At 30.8% G+C, this 19217-nt stretch overlaps 1 protein-coding gene across 5 annotated transcripts in view; it reads left to right on the forward strand.

Annotated features, from left to right (window-relative positions):
• Positions 1–18118: 18118 nt before the first annotated feature.
• Positions 18119–19217, forward strand: part of AdamTS-A (ADAM metallopeptidase with thrombospondin type 1 motif A) — an 854579-nt gene continuing 853480 nt past the window's right edge. For all 5 annotated transcript variants that reach the window (XM_075374246.1, XM_075374249.1, XM_075374251.1 and 2 more), the window contains exon 1: positions 18119–18462. In XM_075374246.1, coding sequence (XP_075230361.1) covers positions 18279–18462 — 184 coding nt within the window. In that variant the 5' untranslated portion in view covers positions 18119–18278. The remainder of the gene's footprint in view (positions 18463–19217) is intronic.

Here is a 19217-nt window from a genome sequence, read left to right on the forward strand (position 1 = left end):
CAGTGTTCTTTGGTGGTTGGGTTTCAACTAACCACACATCTCAGAAATGGTCGATCTGAGACTGCACAAGACTACACTTCATTTACACTCATGCATATCATCCTCATTCTTCCTCTGAAGTAATACCTGAACGGTAATTCCCGGAGGCTAAACAGGAAAAAGAAAGTAGTAAATCAAATGTCCAACACTTACTTTAAAACATACAAATTTTAAGGATTGAGCAATTAATATTTTTTTATAGTTTTTAGTGAATTATTAAAGAAGTGGGATTTAGTTTGATTTGTTTTAAGACTTTGATTTTATTATTATATTTTTATTTAAAACATATTGATTTAATTTTTACTTTCCTAGCATTATAACAAAGAATTAAGCTGCAAGAATTAAAGTATGGTAATCAGTCAAAAGTAGGCGTATGGGTTTTTACATTTCTCAACGTTTCATGACCTAAGGACTCCAAAAAAAATAATTGGAGAGTATGTTACTATGTATGTATGTACGTGTATTGACATGTTTGAAGCTTAATAATTTCTTATTAGATATCTAATCAGAAGTTATTTTCTGATTAGATAAACCGATGGTGATGAAATTTTGTACAAAACTTCGTGTATACGAGGTAATTTGTCGGTAAAAGTTTGGGGTCAGTACCTCAGGGAATGGGTTAGATAATTTCTTTGGAGTCAATTTTCTGAAAATCTTGCAAACGTAATCCAACTTTATATTAAGCTCAGTATATGCGTACATGATTATCTTATTATTTTAAATAAAATTTTTTTCAAGGGGGCGCCCTGAGCCCGCTCTGATTCTGTATGGCTATCAACCCGCTCTCAAGCTTGCTAAAGGAGGCAAGTTACGGTTACAATACAAAATCGCGAGCAGGAGATTACAAACTGGCACACCTATTCTAAATGGATGATTTAAAGATTTATGGAGGGACTGAATATCAGCTGCAGCAACTGCTCAGACTTGTCGAAATGTTCAGCGAAGACATTAAAATGGAGCTAGGAATAAGTAAATGCAAGATAAACGGCATTGTGAAGGGAAAGTTCCAACAGGCGCAGAATTACGACCTGCAGGCCCAGAGTAGCATAGAAGCAATGAAAGAAGAGGAAATGCACAAGTACCTAGGATGCGATCAAACGATAAAATTGGGGCACAAAGCCATTAAGGAAAAACTTAGGAAAACCTATGAAAATAGATTAAAATTAATTTTAAAATCGGAACTTAATGGGGTAACTAAAGTGAAGGCAGTGAACACATATGCAATACCAGTACTCACGTATGCGTTAGGTATAATAAAATACAGTGAAGCAGAGTTAAACGAGTTGAACAGACCCACTAGAAAAATATTCTACCAAGAAAAGTCCCACCACATCCACTCGTCAAAAGAAAGACTCACGCTCCCGAGAAAGGAAGGTGGAAGAGGAGTACTCGATATATAAAATCTATGCTACGGCCAGAACGAAAACTTAAGGGATTACTTTCACAGCAGGCAACACCCCTTCTATCAAGCCATCGTAGCGGCAGACCAAAACTATAAACTATACGCCATTAAACCTAGCCAACAGGACTAATAACGTAGAACACAAGAAAGAGAGCGATGCAGATAAAATTCTAGATTGGGGAAGAAAAGAGCTGCATGGGAGATATAGGCACCGTCTAGAACAGGAAGGAATCGACAAAGCAGCTTCAAATAATTGGCTTGTGCAAGAAAGTTACATTCTGAGACGGAGAGGTTTATATGTAGTATACAGGATCAAGTAGTAGCAACAAGAAATTTTAAGAGAGTTATTCTTAAAGAAAATATCAACAACAAATGTAGGCTATATATGCAACACAATGAAACAATAGACCATATAATCACTGGCTGTCCGATTCTAGCTCCGACGGAGTACACCAGGAGGCACATCAACGTGGCAAAAATTGTACGCATAGAACTCTGCAATAGATACAAGTTAGAGTTTTAGAAAGAGCCCTACTATACTTATGAGTCAGCCTCCTTTTTGGAGAACAACAACGCAAAAATTTTCTGGAACCAAGGAATTGTAACAGCAAAATCCATCAACTGTAATAAGCCAGATATAGTAGTAGTTGATAAAATTGAAAAAGTAACTTACATAATAGACGTAGCCATCCCATCAAGTAACAACATCAACACTAAACACAATGAGAAGCTGCAGAAATATACAGATCTTGCTTTTGAAATTAAAGAAATGTGGGATCAAAAAGAGGTTTATGTAAGCCCAATAATTATATCTGTGGAGGGAATAATACCATCTACTTTGCACAACAGTCTTGAAAAACTGAAGATCCAGTGGAAGACCCACGCGCTAATGCAAAGGGGCGTGATAATTGACACCTGCCAAGTTGCCCGGAAGGCACTTAGTCATCGATAGCAAGCTTAATCTCGTTGGTATAAATTACTCCGAATTTAAGGAATGCCACCGGCAAAAGTAAAACTGTGGGATAATAATAATACAATACAATTTCATAATAATTCACCCCCATCCCACAAAAAATAAATTTTAGGTAATCTTTTATTGGTTGTTTATTTTTCAGTGGAATTTTTTTTTAGTTTCTCTCATTTAACATAGTAAACGTAAACAAATCAAACAATTTTCTTTGGAGGTGATTTTGATGATGGGGAAGCAGGAAAAAGAAAAAAACATTGATTTTTTGAATTTTTTAACCTTTTTTCATGTATAATCTTTATTTTTTTCAATTTATAACAATAAACTATCAATTCCAGGAAATTATAACAACTTTGTTGTTAGCTTTATTCGAACACATTTGATAATCATACAACCGTAAAGGGGTTTCATGATATAACATACAATTATTAAATTTTTCTTATCTCGCGAAGAGGTTACCGAGAAATATAAAATAATTAAATTATTTTTTTAAAATTTCAAATTTACATATAAATTATTTTATGTAATTTATTATCTACACATGTGTATTAATTTTTTATTATAAAAGTAGTTAATTATTAAATTTAGTCTAATTTAATTTTTTTAAATATTTATTTATGTTTTCATGAAAACATATTTCTTAGAAGCAATATCAAATTTTTATTACTAATATTGCTTCTTACGCTAAAAATGTTAAAAATTGAAAAGGGCACAATAAATTTTTAAGGGTCATTAATTTAAAACAATTGCTATGCTTGAGTATATCGTTTAACCTCTAAAAGTAAACTTAAAAACTTAAAATTTATTTAAATTAAATTGACGTATCTATTGTATATTTTTTTTAAATTTTGCCATGTATCTAAATTATGTATATAAATAAATAAATAAATAAATGAAAAATATAATCTTGTGTTTTCACTATATTGCATCACTAATAATTTAACTGAACAAATAAAATGAATCATTATCGTACCTAGATAACTCATCCAAAATTTGTCAATTAAACAAAAATTTTTACATCAGTTGCTACGTATTTTATTATTTTGTAACATATTTTTTTATAATTACGACCTCGATCGTAATTACAAATGTATTTTAGCTAGGAAGATAAAATGAATACTATTAATATATGATTAATTATAGTGACATTTTTATTACATTGTTAACTTTAAAACAATAAATAAAACAATAAAAGCCAACGTATTGAGTCATATTAACAAATAAACAACGGCCGAATAAAAACGTTGTAGTTAGCGATTTGGTTAACGCAAAGTCCATTAAATAATATATTTATGTGTTATTGAAAAACAACCTTATGAAAAATATTTAAAAATAAGGTAAGGTCACAAAATATAAAATTTAAGATAAACTGAGTTAAAAGTAGGTTGTGGATTGCGATACGAAATAGGAAATTAACCCTTTAATATAACCCTAAAATAATTTTAAGGGTTACGTACCTTTTTTTATGCGCCCTAACCTTACGTCCCATTTCATCTACTGCTAATAAGCTACTAGGGTTTTGTTCTTCCGTATTTTAGCCTCCGGGAATCACCGTCAGGTATTACTTCAGAGGATGTATGAGGATAATATGTATCAGTGTAAGTGAAGTGTAATCTTTTACAGTCTTAAGTTGACCATTCCTGAAATGTGTTAATTGAAACCCAACCACCAAAGAACACCGGTATCCACGACCTAGTATACAAATCCGTATAAAAGTAACAGCTTCTACTAGGATTTGAACGTTGGAACTCTCGACTTCGAAAATCAGCTGGTTTCCGAAGACGCATTCACCACTAGACCAACCCGGTAGGTTAAGCTACTAGGGTTTTTTTTTTCTTTCTTCCCCCCGGGGCCGGATCCTGCAGTTAAGTATTACACAGCCCAGGGTAGTTTCCTTTACTCTAACGGGCTTCCACGTCTCGACCCGCCGATCGGATCTCTTTGCGCCCGCCTCAAACCCCCAGAGTAGGATCCACCAAGCCCGGCTATGCTGTCCCTGGACGGAGCCGAGACTCCGGGACTCGGAAGCCGGGACTCGGTCGGAGGACACCCCGAGTGGGGCATCCCCACCGGGACTCAGTCCTTTTCGAGGGTGCGAGAGTCCCCATGCCTCATCGCTACCGATCATTAGTGCAAGCACATGCGAACCGCAGAGGGCTGTCCCTCATCCCCAAGCCCCCTATCCTTCTCCTCCCTAGCCATGAACCCTGCAATGGTATCAAAACTCTTGGGGCTCCGCAACATGGTGGCGATGATGTTCTCCACGCTGAGCGGTCCAGTAGTCGCCGAGCAAGCAGGGCGGTATTCATCTCACTGCGGGCACCAGAACATCACGTGTTCTGGGGTATCCGGGTTGCCGTAGTAAAGGCAGTAGGGGTCATCCGCCCTCCTCCTACCAGACAAGTAGGCGCTGAAGACCCCATGGCCGGTCAGGAATTGTGTGAGCCAGTAGTTCAGCTCACCAAACCTCCGACTGGCCCACGGCTTTATATCCGCGATAAGGCGGTGCGTCCAAGGGTTTAATAAGCTACTAGGGTTTAAGAACTCTAACCCTAACCCTAGTCATTAAGACTATTATGGTTAAAAAAGATTATGGAGACTGGTAATTGCTAATTCCTTTTACTTAATTTAAATCATAAAAAAAAATTAATGTTTTTTTTATTTTGGTATTTGTAGGTTAAGTAATACTACTTTTTAATATAATTATTGAAAACAAATCGTAATATCTGAAAGATTAGTTATGGTTTCGTTGGTAAATTAATCAATTATCACATAAAAATTTACTTTTTCTAATCAAAGTCTCTTGTAATAAAGCTAATGGTATTAAAAAACAACATACATAATATGTATGGAAAGAAACACAGAACCATGTAATAATATGTTACTTTATTTGTTATAGTTTTTATTTTATACTAAAATTTAAATAGGAAAAATGTTTGTCCGACAAAGCATTTTTTTTTCAAAAATTCATGTTTTTTTGTATACTGTAATTAGTAATATTTTTTTAATGTCTATCAAAGAAATTTCATTTCAAATTTTAGTTTTTAAAAAATTTTCTTGGGAGGTAATTTTGGTGGTAGAGGAGCAGAAAAAAATAAATTTATTTTTTAAATTTTTAAACGTTTTTCATGTATTGTTATTTTTCTACTATTTAAAAGTGCTTCCGGTATGAACGAAAATATTTTGAAAGATGGAAAGAAATGAAAAAACTTAGGTACTATTAAAATAAGAAAAAGTAAATTTATTATTTTGATTATTAATTATTATTATTTATTATTAATTATTCTTATTTATTATTAATTGTACAGAGAAACGATATATATAGAAATTTTTACCGCGCTCGGGCAAGTCTTCTTTCTAGAACGAGAGATTACGCATTATTGTTTTTACTGTTGGAATTTTTGCTATCAATATTTTTCAGTTTTAGCGCGAAAAAACTATGCAAATTAAAATTATATTTGTCAATATACTATAAGATTATACTAATCCACTATTAAGGAACGATGACTAAAAAATAAAATATCGATCTTTTAATCATCTGAGTACACTATTAACTTTTCGTTAAAAAGTTTTACTCTTAAATCTGTTTTTTTTTTTTTTTTTTAACTTGTACAAAGTAAAGGAAGTATTGTGATCGCAAAAATTTCGGTTTTCAAATTTCAAAATATCCATTTTGATCATCCCTGAATACATTTTGACTAGTTTCGGCGTGACGCCTGTACCTACGTACGCACGTATCTTGCATAATTCAAAAACGATTAGCCGTAGGATGTTAAAATATTTATTTAGGACTTGTAACATCTAGTTGTGCACCTCCCGTTTCGATTGCAATCGATTGAACCAAAAGTGTCCAAAAAAGCCCAAACTCTCCAAAATTTTTTCTTAACTGCCGTAATAAGATCTCATTGAGAGCTTTTCAACGATATATCATAAGTGGTACTTATTTTCATTGGTTCCAGAGTTATAGACAAATAAAATTTTAATTAATGAAATATTTGGATCTTACACGGGGATGGCACATCGGTTTGCATCAGACTTCATTTTCTTATTTTTAATCTTCTTTTTTTAGTTTGAATATATTGATTTATTGATTATCAGATTGTAAATAAAGAGATAATTATCTCTTTATTGTAAAAAACGTTTTCGATCTCTCCTAGATCACAAAATTACGACGTTTACAATTATTGTAAGACGTGTTATCAAGTTTAGAGGGTCTAAAAAACGACCTCTGGTATAACGTTCCACTACGGGGTTCAAGGTGAAACATTACATTTAACTGACCTTGACAAATTTCTTAAGATCGCTTGCTATAGTCCAACCAAATTACACTTTAAAAAAAATTGTTTTGGATTTAAGAGAACTTGGATCTAACAAAATAACAATTCCGATACTAATAATTTTAAAATGTTTGTTAACTTAGAAGGGCTAGAGAACGCGAGGACAAAAAGTCATGTAAGACCTACGATTATTAATTTATTTTTGAAAATAAAATGTGGTACATTTCGCATATCTTCTTGTCGGATCAAACTAAAACTTAACAGAAGTTTCACAAGTTATTAATGAACCATTCTGGAAATACGTAACGAAAGCTCTAAAACAATTAAGCTAATTATATCTCCGCCAAAAGATTCGGTATTGAATTGCGACTTCTTACGATGTCCGAGAAAAAATTTATATTTTAAAATGGCAGTAGATACCTAACTTTCTTTTTTGATTAAATTTAAAATTTAACGGCCATAATTCCCATAAATAAGTTATTTTAGTTAATTTTAAATAGTTATTCTATTTTCAAAAATAAATTAATAATCGTAGGTCTTACATGACTTTTTGTCCTCGCGTTCTCTAGCCCTTCTAAGTTAACAAACATTTTAAAATTATTAGTATCGGAATTGTTATTTTGTAAAATTCTTCACTCCTTCTTGTCCTTTGATGATCCGCACTTCTCTTAAATCCAAACCATTTTTTTTTTAAGTGTAATTTGGTTGGACTATAGCAAGCGATCTTAAGAAATTTGTCAAAGTCAGTTAGATGTTATGTTTCATCCTGAACCCCGTAGGGGAACGTTTTACCAGAGGTCGTTTTTTAGACCCTCTAAACTTGATAACACGTCTTACAATAATTGTAAACGTCGTAATTTTGTGATCTTGGAGAGATTTTATTAACGATTAAACAATTTAAATAGTCATTTTTTGAAAGTTTTTTACGGTGATATATTTACACTTGTTTATTTTGTACATGTTTTCGGTCATGTGTATAAAAAATTTCATTAAAATACCTCAACTTGTCAAGGTTTAACTTTTTATTGAAAAAAATAAAATAAAATAAAATGCATCTATGTATTTATGCTAAACTCATGAAATTTTTTCGCGAATGTATTCAAGCCAGTTATTTATTTTTTAAAACATTTAAATTGAATATAAAAAAAGCTGACAACACAGTTGTAGGACTTTCCCGCCACGCGGTTTTTTTCTGATGCACGGCTTACTACACACACATAACTTTCAACAGAAAGTTGTGTGTTGTCTGTTGAAATAGTGAAAAATATTTTTCATTTCATTTAAATAAAATCATTTTTGTTTATTTAATTCAATGATTCTAACTAAAGCGCGCGCGCATACCGTATTTCATTCGCACGGATGTGGCGGTACAAGCGGCCACTTCAAATACTTTTTTACACTTTAAATATTATTCATTTATTTAATTCTACCGCTCACCTGTGACGTCGCAACATAATAAATGACTACAAAAGCTGTAAGTCAGTGCTATACTAGCGTTCCTTGTGGCGAGAAGGGGTGCTATTGATGCAGTATACCCACTTAGCCACTAGTTTGTTTAGATCGTTTTTTGGTATCGGGTGCCCATTTTGCAAACATGTTTTTTGCAAATATTATTTTTTAATTTTAATAAATGTGCCTAAGAAAAATAAGACATAATAGGCGAAATCTCGAGATACTGTAGGTGACCATGCTCTACAGCCTCACCCCATTGACCTTTTAAGTTGAAAATTAATTGGCATCAGTGCCCCTTATATAGACGTAATCTGACCCAGTTTGGTCAAAATCGGTGCGGTAGTTCTGAAAATATAAAAGAGTGCGATACCGAACACACACACACACACACACACACACACACACACGTACATACGAACATCCGGAAAATTTCCATCCGATTTTTTTGGGTTCCTTAGGTGTCAATAAGTCAAGATCCGGTAAAAACCGCATATGCCCAAAGTGGACCGATTAAAATACTTTTCCTTCTAAAGCTATAGCGTTAGACGGGAAAGTAATATATGTATTTTTCAAAAAAACGTTCAACATTTTCGGGTAAGTATTTCATAAAATAATGAAAATTGGACTCAATACTCGGGAGAAAACTTTAAAATGCATTATTTTACTTTAAAAAAAAAATACTAGCAATTCTATTTTATTCGGAAATTGCTATTTTTACGTTTATGTTTAAAATAATAATAGTATTTCAAAACTGCTAGTTGTTTTTTTTAAGTAATTTATTTTTTGGTATTTCTATGAAGTAATCTATTACTGCTTTTCATGTCAAAGCAACAATTTTAGACTAAACATCAGAAAAAAAAAATCATTTCAAAATTTGGGATGTTATGAAATTCTTCAAAAGACCAAGGGATGAGAGATTATATCAACAAAATAACACATAAATTAATTCGTTTTGGATCAATGTACGAGCCTACATTTTTTAATTTGCGCAGATTTATTGATGTTATATAAACAAATATATAAAAGATTAAAGACAACAAATCTATTTTTGATCCGTGGAAAATAAATGAACTATCCAATAATGTTTATTTTTTTTTTTTTTATTCATTAGTGAAATAAATATCAATTTTTTTTTTACAATTGCTGATATTTAAAGATAATCAAATAAACTACTTGGTTCTTTCACTCTTTCAAATAAAAGAAATTATCTATTATTTTACTTCGCAAACAGCATGGAAAAAGATATGCGAGGGAAAAGATATGGTGATTCTATTGAGAGAGTAAATGAATGACAATTATTTAAATTATTTTCCGATAAATCGGTTTTTTTAATATTTTCAACAAATATTACTGCTTTTCCCGAACAAACAAACACACCAACGGTTAAAATTAATGGTCAATCATGAACATCGGTACATCCGTTCTTAAAATGTTAATTGTCAAAAACAGCTGACCAATTTATACAATATATACTAATCGTAGACTGTACTACTAATATTTGGAATTATATCAATAATCTATTGTTATCGATTAAGTATACAATTAAATATAATTTTTAATCAAATCGATTCAATTTTAATCAACTTCTGGCATTTTTATGGATTAAGAAATCCATATTTATCTCTTAGTTACTTCTGCCATGTGTAGCTATCGGAGAGAAAACAGGGTTCACAGACAGGTTAACCGAAAGATTTCATAAGATGCCATACATCGGATATCATCAAGCACCCATATAATTTATGGATCATTATATGTTCAAAAGGATCTAGCGGGGTCTACCCAAAATAACGAACAGAGGTTCCAACGATAAGGAAAACGGTTGGATGGTGAGAAAGACAATCTACCTTGAAAGGAACCAGAACAAAATGCAAATAATCTCGTCCAAATAATACTTCCAAGGCTCCCTTCGGCAAAGCTGATGCCCGTTCTATGTTACAATTGTTGGGGATAACGGGAAAATTTTTACCTTGAATTAGAAGAGCACGTATTGATAAGTGGTTTTACGTTATAAGTGAAAGAAGAACATTTTAGTGGAAGAAAAACAGAAAATAGACACACTCTCAAGGAAATATTAATAGGAGAATCACTGGAGAGTGTAAGAAGTTCTTATGCCTCGAAAGAAAACTAATAACGGGTGGAAAAAGTTAGAAAGAAGTAATGAGAAGACTATTAAACAATTTAAAAAAAGGATGTTAATCAGAAAAGTAAAGTTTTTTGAAGTTTTTATTGACCTCAAAAAATTATTTTATAATTGAGGAATCTAATTTAGTTCTTTTTGTAAATTGTATTATTATTGTCTATGTAAAACGTAGCGTGCAAAGGACGTCTGAGTGCGAAAGATTAAAAGTTCTGATGCCTCAGGAAAATGTTAAAACATTTCCCGAACGAGAAAGAACAAATGAATTGGAAGTAAGAAAAAAAGATAGAGGATAGAACAACTTATGGAAATTATTAAACTGATGATGAGATGAGAGGATGGGAGACACCCTTTGCGATATGAGAATTTATTAAACATCATAACGGAAGGGTAGTTGAAGGAAAGAATCGGAAGGATAGACCAAAGAAAGAGTACATGCAGTAGATAATAAACAGTACCAGGCGGTTTTCTGTTATGAAATGAAGAAACTTCGATTTCCGGCAACGGTTTGCCGTTTTCTTTTTTTCACCTATCATTTAACTGATTTTCTTCGTTAAAGAATCTTAGTCAAGCATGTCCTAAGTCATAATCTATATAAATAAAAATGTAAATATTCGTTTGTTCAAAATCTTAAATCTCCGAAAGTTCTTCACGGATTAATTTGAAATTTTGACACAGTTGCATTCGAATAAGCGCGTGTTTTTATACACCTACTATTTATATACGTAAGATGTCACCCCTGTGACAGGTAAAAACATATTTTTTTTTTAAAAAAACAGTGCTACCTGTTAGACGTAAAAGCAACAAACGTTATTCTAAATACTCGTATTTTACGATTCCATTTGTGTTTCCGATATGTGTGTCCGCTATTGACTAAAACGCTACTCGTATTTTACGATTCCATTTCAGTGTTTCCGCTATTGACTAAAAAGCTACTGAACCGATTTACGCGCGAGGAAAAAGGGAGAAAGGGAAAAATCGGAAAAGAGAAATAGGGAAAAAATCAAAAAAGGTAAAAGGAAAGAAGGAAAAAATTGGAAAAAAGGGAAAACGGGGAAAATGAAGGGAAAGGAGAAAAAATAAAACGGAAAAGGAAATAAAGGAAAGATAAATGGGGGAATGGATAAAGGGAAAGGAGAGGAAAAGTGGAAAATGAGTGAAAGGGAAATGGGAAAATGGGGAGAAAGGAAAAGGGAATGCGGTAAAAATGAAAATGGGGGAAAGGGAAAGGTTAAATTTTGTGAAGTTCCGTAATTTTCATTTTGTTGATGTTTTATCAAACTTTCAAGTGTGTTCATTTAATCTATATATATATATATATATACTCAAATCTAGCAATAGCGAAGCATTACCAGGTCTGCTAGTAATATAATAAAAATTTCTGCACCAGAAATAAAAGTGTCGTCCGAGAATAAATTCAGGCTTCTTAAAAGAATATCCTCGACCATTCCCGTAATAGTGAGGAAGCATTCAGCTTAACTATAACATTTTTGGGTTTGTTATGCATATTAACTTTGAAAAATTTGATGTATCATAAGGACTTTTTTCGTACATTTATTTAATAGAAAGTAGGTTGATTAGTTGCAATTTAAATTTTCTGGTAAAAGATTTCATTTCAACAGGTGTTATAGGGAATTACAAATTAAAAATCCCAAAAATGTCTGTACACTCACGATATAAAAGCGATGAAAAATCAATCCGCAGTAAAATAAATTAAACAAAAAATGTTTGAAGTTAAAAAAAAAAAATCACAAACTACCGCGAATATAGTGAACTGTATAAAAAAAAATTCATAATATTTTGAAATGTATTCTGATTAAGATAATTTCAATTAACTATGAAAGAAGTCAACAAATCATTCTTCAAGAAAATAATGGTACTTTTATAAACATTTTCAAATGAAAATTATTATTAAAACTTTTATCTGATTTGATAATCGTTATGTGAAATCTTCGTTTTATAAAATCCTGGACGAGGTGAATCCAAATTTTTTTTTTATGAAAAAGGTGTGTAGTCCGGAATCAAACCTTAAGATAACAAGGCTAGTTTTTTCTATCATTCATATTTCCAGCTTTCCTCAATGAGTTTTTTTAATAAATATAATACGTTACTTCATTACAGAAAGTAGTATCGTTTTACATTATCTTTCTATTGCTCTGACATGGCTGTGACTCATTTAAACACGCATTTGTGGAACAAAATGAGAGAGATATCAGGCACGCAATACTGGTGTTCAATTTACAGCCTTTTTTGGTAAATAAATAGTTTATAGAGATGAATATTACTTATATGTATACGGGTTTGATATTATTTACAACAATCGACTAAGTGAAGAAGAAATCATTTTCCCTAGTAAGTCTTACATGAAATGCTTGTTATGAATAATTATTCCATTTGCAGAAAGGTCTGCAACTCAAGTTAAATCGTTTGTAAGCGTTATGATTATGAAACATAATAAGTAATAAAAAAAAAAAGAAAAAAGTCTAATATTGAATTCGGGTTAAAACGTTAACAATCCTATAAATATTATTGAAATCTGTGTTATTGATGGGCGAGGGGGGGAGTGAAATTGAAACAAATAAAAACACAGGCAGACAAATCGTCTTTCTTTATTATAATTATTTTATTAAAGAGTAATTAGAAATTCATATTCATGAAGAAAAAATTTAATTTAATGTTAATTTTCAGAAACGCTGATAAGAAAAAAACATAAAGGTACAAAGGGGAAAAAGAACCTCAAAAGATACCTCAGAAAACGAAAAAATATATGACGGGTAAAAACTTTTAAGGTGGATAAGCAACAAGTCAAAATATAAGAAACAAAAATGCATTTGAAATTATTCTTATATATATATATATATAACGCACATTTTTTGGGATACTTTTAATGAGCATGGCTCAAAGTTAAATGTAATTTACTTAAAAGATATTCATGTCTGTTAGGATCTTTTATTTTTAGAACTTAAAACGTATCACTGTTATTTGTATAAAACGGGTAGTTAACCGTAAACCATACCGAGAAAATTTGCAAATTATTTATTTTAAAAGACAGACACTGCATTTTCATTGTATTGGTAATATAGGATGTACAGTAAATTTTTTGCAGAATCACTGATATTGTAGCTGTATTTGTAAAAACGCAGAGACAGCTTCAGTATCTGCAGATAGTATAACTAAAAACCTATTCTGCATCTTATACGATAAGGTGTATTAATTTATTGTGTTCTTTATTATGTAGCACGTATTATATTACATTTTAATATTCATTATTATAATTTTTTTGATTAGTTATAAAATGATATAATATTATGATATACAACAATTTAATATTTCTAATCATTAGATTTAAGAGTTTATTGTAATTGAAAATGTTGCAAATCTGTTTTTTATTAGAATTTTACATTATGATTGTAAAAATTTCATAATTTCCACGTTTCTCCTACACCCCAAAAAATAGGCTTATACTTTTTACTTCTTTGTACGAAGTAAAGGAAATATTGTGATCGCGAAAAATTTCGGTTTTCAAATTTCAACGGAAATATCCATTTTGACCATCCTTGAATCCATTTTGACTAATTTTGGCGTGACGTCTATACGTACGCACGTACGTATATCGTATCGTATCTCGCATAACTCAAAAAATATTAGCCGTAGGATGTTGAAATTTTGCATTTAGGACTGTTGTAACATCTAGTTGTGCACCTCCCCTTTTGGTTGCAGTCGACTGAACCAAAAGTGTCCAAAAAAGCTCAAAATTCCCCAAAAATTTTGGATTTTGGACTTTTTCTTAACTGCAGTAATAAGCCCTCATTGACTTTCTTCATTAACTTTTAAGTGATACTTATTTTCATTGGTTCCACAGTTACAGCCAAATAAAATTTTAATTAATGAAATATTTGGATCGTAAAAGGGAAGGCACATCGGTTCGAATCAGACTTCATCTCTTTTTTTAACTTAAATATATTTATTTATTAATAATTATTAACCCGTGATTGTAACATTTTTTTACAATAAATAATAATTCAATAATAACAATAAAAATTAAAAAAAAAAAAAAAAAAAAATGGAAAGAAATGAAAAGTTATTAGTGAAATAAAATTTTATGTACTTTTAAAATTGTGTATATGTAATTTAAAGTATTATTTCATATGTGTATATGTAATAGAGTTGGTGAAATATCTGATTATTATGAAAATTATAATTTAAAATCGTATTATTTTTGGATTTTCTAGTTTAATTTTATTTAATTATTCTGGAATTTCGGTTTAATTTTATCTACATTGAAGTTAACTGCAGAGTAACTGAAAAATATACCCTCACAAGAACAACATATACACTGAGGCATACATGCCCGATCATTATTAAATTGCAAAAAATTCTTATCTTTTAGTTCATTACTCCTCTGTCTGATATTGTCGGGAAATATTCTCCTTAAGTCGGAGTTGATCGTCATTTCATTTATTTGTTTTTTGTTGCCAATCATTTAGTCGCTCTTTTGTTTGATATAATTCTTCTGATCTTAATTTGTGTACACGTTCTCTAGTTTTTAAATTTTATCTCTCCTTATATTCATCATCCTCTCTTAATCTTTTTATTATTCCCTTGTTCTTAACATTTTCTTCCTCTTCATATTCATCTTCTTGTTGTTTTTTTGAGATATATTTCTTCATGTTATCTTTCTTTTTCCTGTATGATTGTTTCTTTTTTATTTTTGATTATTCACCAAATAATCCAACAATAAAAACTGAATTTTTACACTGTAAGGTCGAAATTAACATTTGAAACCGTTCACAAAACGGAAGAGTTTAATTGTATCGTATAAATAAAAGTTAATAATAATTAAACTCTTCCGTTTAACGACACACTTCCTTTATTAACTTTTATTTATACGACACACCAGAAATCTGAAACTTTTGTTAATCAACAACTCACGAAGATTCAAATAATACTGATCTAACGAGTTATAAAGGGACTTTTACTCTACCCTAATATTTCATGTAAGATTGTTGAATTAATAATTGTATAAATATTTGATGTTAATGAAAACTAATATTTCAGCAATTGTGTAACTGTCCACTTTTATTAAAGAATTGGAGGATCGTAGTTCACTTTCAAATGAAATAAGTTTAAATGAAGTGCAAAAAAAATGTGTATATGTAATTTAATAAGTGTACAAGTTAGTCTTGTAGTGTCCAGATCAGATTTTTTCTGTTAGTGAAATGCATTAAATGTGCAAATTATTTAAAAACTTAGTTTCTAGTACAGAAATATGTAGATAACATGATGACATATTTTACTCTTTTGGAATCTCAAATGAAAATAATTTCATAAACTTATGATGTTAACGAATGTTCAGAGTTTTGTATTTCACCGGTACTTGCAGTTTATTAAAACGATTTGGTGTTATCTGGGTGGCAATGAGAAGAACCGTCATTTAAAATTCGTCAGTATAATTGCATATACATTATAAAAAAGTAAGAAATCCTGACTCTTCCATTTATGGATTATTATATTCAGGGTGATTTTCGTTTGTATCTTTGTGTGTTTATTTGTAATTTTACGTTTAAATGGGTTTTTATATATATACGATTATGATAAGATGTGAAAACTTTATAAGATTAAAGGGAGAAAAATTCTAGAAATATATCGATGTTTCTGCGAAATTGAAAAAGGAGATTTTTCTAACTTTAAAAAAAGATTAGTTACAATTTTGTGTGAATATTTAACGTTTAGTGTAACTAAAGAAATGTAAAAAAAGAAGTTACAAATAAAAGAACTTAATGTAGAAAGTATTCAAACCCGTACGGTCGTTTTTTCATCCCTTTGGAATTATATATAGAAAATCGACTTTGTTACATTTTATTTCAGATTCAACAATTTTATTTTCAGATAAATAACTAGGCAAATATTTCGTGGTATGAGTTGGCAAAAAGTAATTTCGATTTTGTAGTGTGAAAAAAAAATCATCTCTTTATACAAAGAATGAACTTTTATCAATTATCTATTATCAATTTTGTTCGATAACGTTTTGCCATCTTTCTTGAAACTTCATGATTCCACGCTCATAGAACTTCTGAACTCATCACAAAAAACTATACGATTCAGGTCATCATCGTAGTGAATGTTTTACCATTCACAGTTTTAACTTCGAAATAAATATGTTGGGTGCAAGATCAGGGCTGTATGATGGATGAGACTTCATTACCCCCCTCCACCAACAACAACAACAAGGCGATTCAATTACGGCTTTTATTTGTTCATCGACTTCAGTAAGTCGACCAGAACGTTTGTCATCTTTGAGTAAAAAAATGCTCTTTTCGAAAATGTCCTTTTTTGCAATCCATATTAAAATTGATTATAAATTAACAGGTGCAAACAAAATTACGCGCAATATGCTTCTGAGTACTAAATGTGACAACTATCAAATGGCAAAAGAAAAAAAAATTCATAATATTGACAGAGGCCCTTCAAAACAAATCGTAAAGGTAATCTATTTTTGAAAACCTCAATTATTTTCTTACCAACCCCAATATATTGAAAGATTATTGAAATTTCTTCAAAATAAAAAGAAAATAAAACCAGAAAATTATGAAGTATAACAGTGATCAACAAATATTTGATTAATCTGAAATGTTTCATAATAATTAATAATAACTGTTGTTCTTGTAAATAAATTAAGGTTAACTTTTTGTGTTCCTTGGTTTTGAGCGCACACATTACACGAGTAAAATGGTATCTGGTTTTTGTTGTGAAAGTAAATGATTGTATAAAAAGTACATTAAAAGTAAAGTAAAAATAAATATGCACTTTGTTTAACGGAAAAAGTGACCTATGTTTTCCTTCATCTGTTTAGATGACAAAACTGTATACGGTATATTTCGTATTGATAAAATAATTAATATTTTATTTTTTAATACAAATATTGATGTTAAACTAATTTTAATATATTTAAGTCTGATTTTTTTTTTACTGTATCATCATTTTGCATGAAATATAAAATAATAATAATTATTATTATTCGAATCTTTGTGGTGGAGTGGAAGAGTGTCTTTTGGTCTCCCATCGAAAGGATTCTTGATTATCCCAGAATTCCTTCACACGCTACAAAAATTAATTTCTCATTTATCATTCAAAAAACCAAGTAAATAAATATATTACATATTAAAAAAAATGATTATACTTCTGAATTGTATATTAGGTAAGAGCTGTTATTAGCTTTATTTGTTAGAGTTAGCGAAGCGGATGACAACTTGAAGAAAATGCGATCTATGCAAAGTAGCTTAGACTGATATTGTACATAATAATACTGATAGGTAGTACAAACGATGAGTATGGAGAAAAATGAGAATTAAAAACAGAAATTCATGCTGATAGATAAGGAAGAAATCAGATTTAAAATAAAGTTTTTATTAAAATAAAGAAAAGAAAAAACAAGTACACGTTTATTATTAAATCGTTGACAAATGCACGCAGTTCTTTTGAAGGATTATTTCTTTTAGTCAAGGGTGTTATTATTTATTCAATAATTTCTTATAATTCTAGAGTTCAGGAAAGTTTAATACTTAAATGTTTTGACTAATATATAAAACACTTAATAGCCTGTTCTGAAAAGCGTAAAGATCTCTGACATGTTAAGATAAGCGAGGCAAAGCCGGCGGCCAATAACCACACATTTGGCAGACGACGAACGTCTGTCTGTACGTTTGTTCCTTTCACATAAATACGAGAAGAGTCGAAAAACGAAAAAGCGGGAGTACGGCGGAAATACCCGAGAGGAAACGAAGGTCGCAAGTTACCAGCGACTGTCCGAGCGCGAGACGAGATAGATAGTTCGTTCAGTCGGGTCCGTGCGTGCGGTCGGTTAAAAGGCTACGCTGCGCGGTGTGAGCTTATTAGCTTCCTCACGAACGTCGCCGCTTCCACGTGGTCGTATAACATAGTGCTTTAATATCAAATTTATTGGATTTTATCGGCCTTTTCGTGCGATGACTGGAAGGTAATAAAATGACATCGCGTTTTACAGGTCAGCGTGCGGCTGGAGCCGCTGCCGGTTTAGCTATCGTTTTACTAATCGCGTTAATCGGGTTACTTTGGACCGGCGTTCGAATGGGCTTCTTCTCGACACATAGCGATGAACAGCCTAAGTCACATAACGACCATTCATCCAACGAAAAATACAACCCAGAACGTAAGTACATTTTTATTAACCGTCTATTGTATTTTTAAATTTACACGCAGGTATCCTATCTGTGGTTTTTAGTTTTGCTTCATAATAGTTAGTTATCGCTGTGCAAATAAAGAAATAACACAGGTCGAATTATTCTAATTCATTATTAGGTTTTACATCTAAAAAATACCTGATTCTCTTTTTCCGTACTTGGAAACTATTTTTGCTAATCAGAAAAACAATGTATACGTAATTATCATTATTTAAAAAAATAATGTTGCTGGGCTCCGCTTAAAAATTAAGTAAAATTCAGAAATACCGATCATACTAAGATTATTAAGTTATAGATAAATCTCAATTGTTTATATTTTGAACTACATTGCGGTAAAATAGTCTTTATAACTCCTTTCAAATTTTACTAATATTTCTTGTATTAACAAACACTTTCGTAATAATTCACTATTATTCATTATTTTTTTGTTTTTTTTTTAATTATAAATATTAATAACAAGAACTGTTTGTTCTACAAGACGAAGTAACTTAATCAAATTAAATTGCTCGTGTCGTCGATAACTAGTAATTTTTTAATATAATTTATAATTTTTATTTGTATGAATATTAAAATTGTAATGTAAATTACCTAATGGAAAATTAAAATCATTACCTAAAACACTTTATTTTACCGAACAAATATTTATAACTTTTAAATACGGAAAAAAATTGTATTTATTCGACAATTGAAACCTTCAATGGTATTATAATTAATCAAAAATTGT

This window comes from Lycorma delicatula, chromosome 8 (genome assembly GCF_047948215.1).
Source record: "Lycorma delicatula isolate Av1 chromosome 8, ASM4794821v1, whole genome shotgun sequence".
In the NCBI taxonomy this organism is placed as follows: domain Eukaryota; kingdom Metazoa; phylum Arthropoda; class Insecta; order Hemiptera; family Fulgoridae; genus Lycorma; species Lycorma delicatula.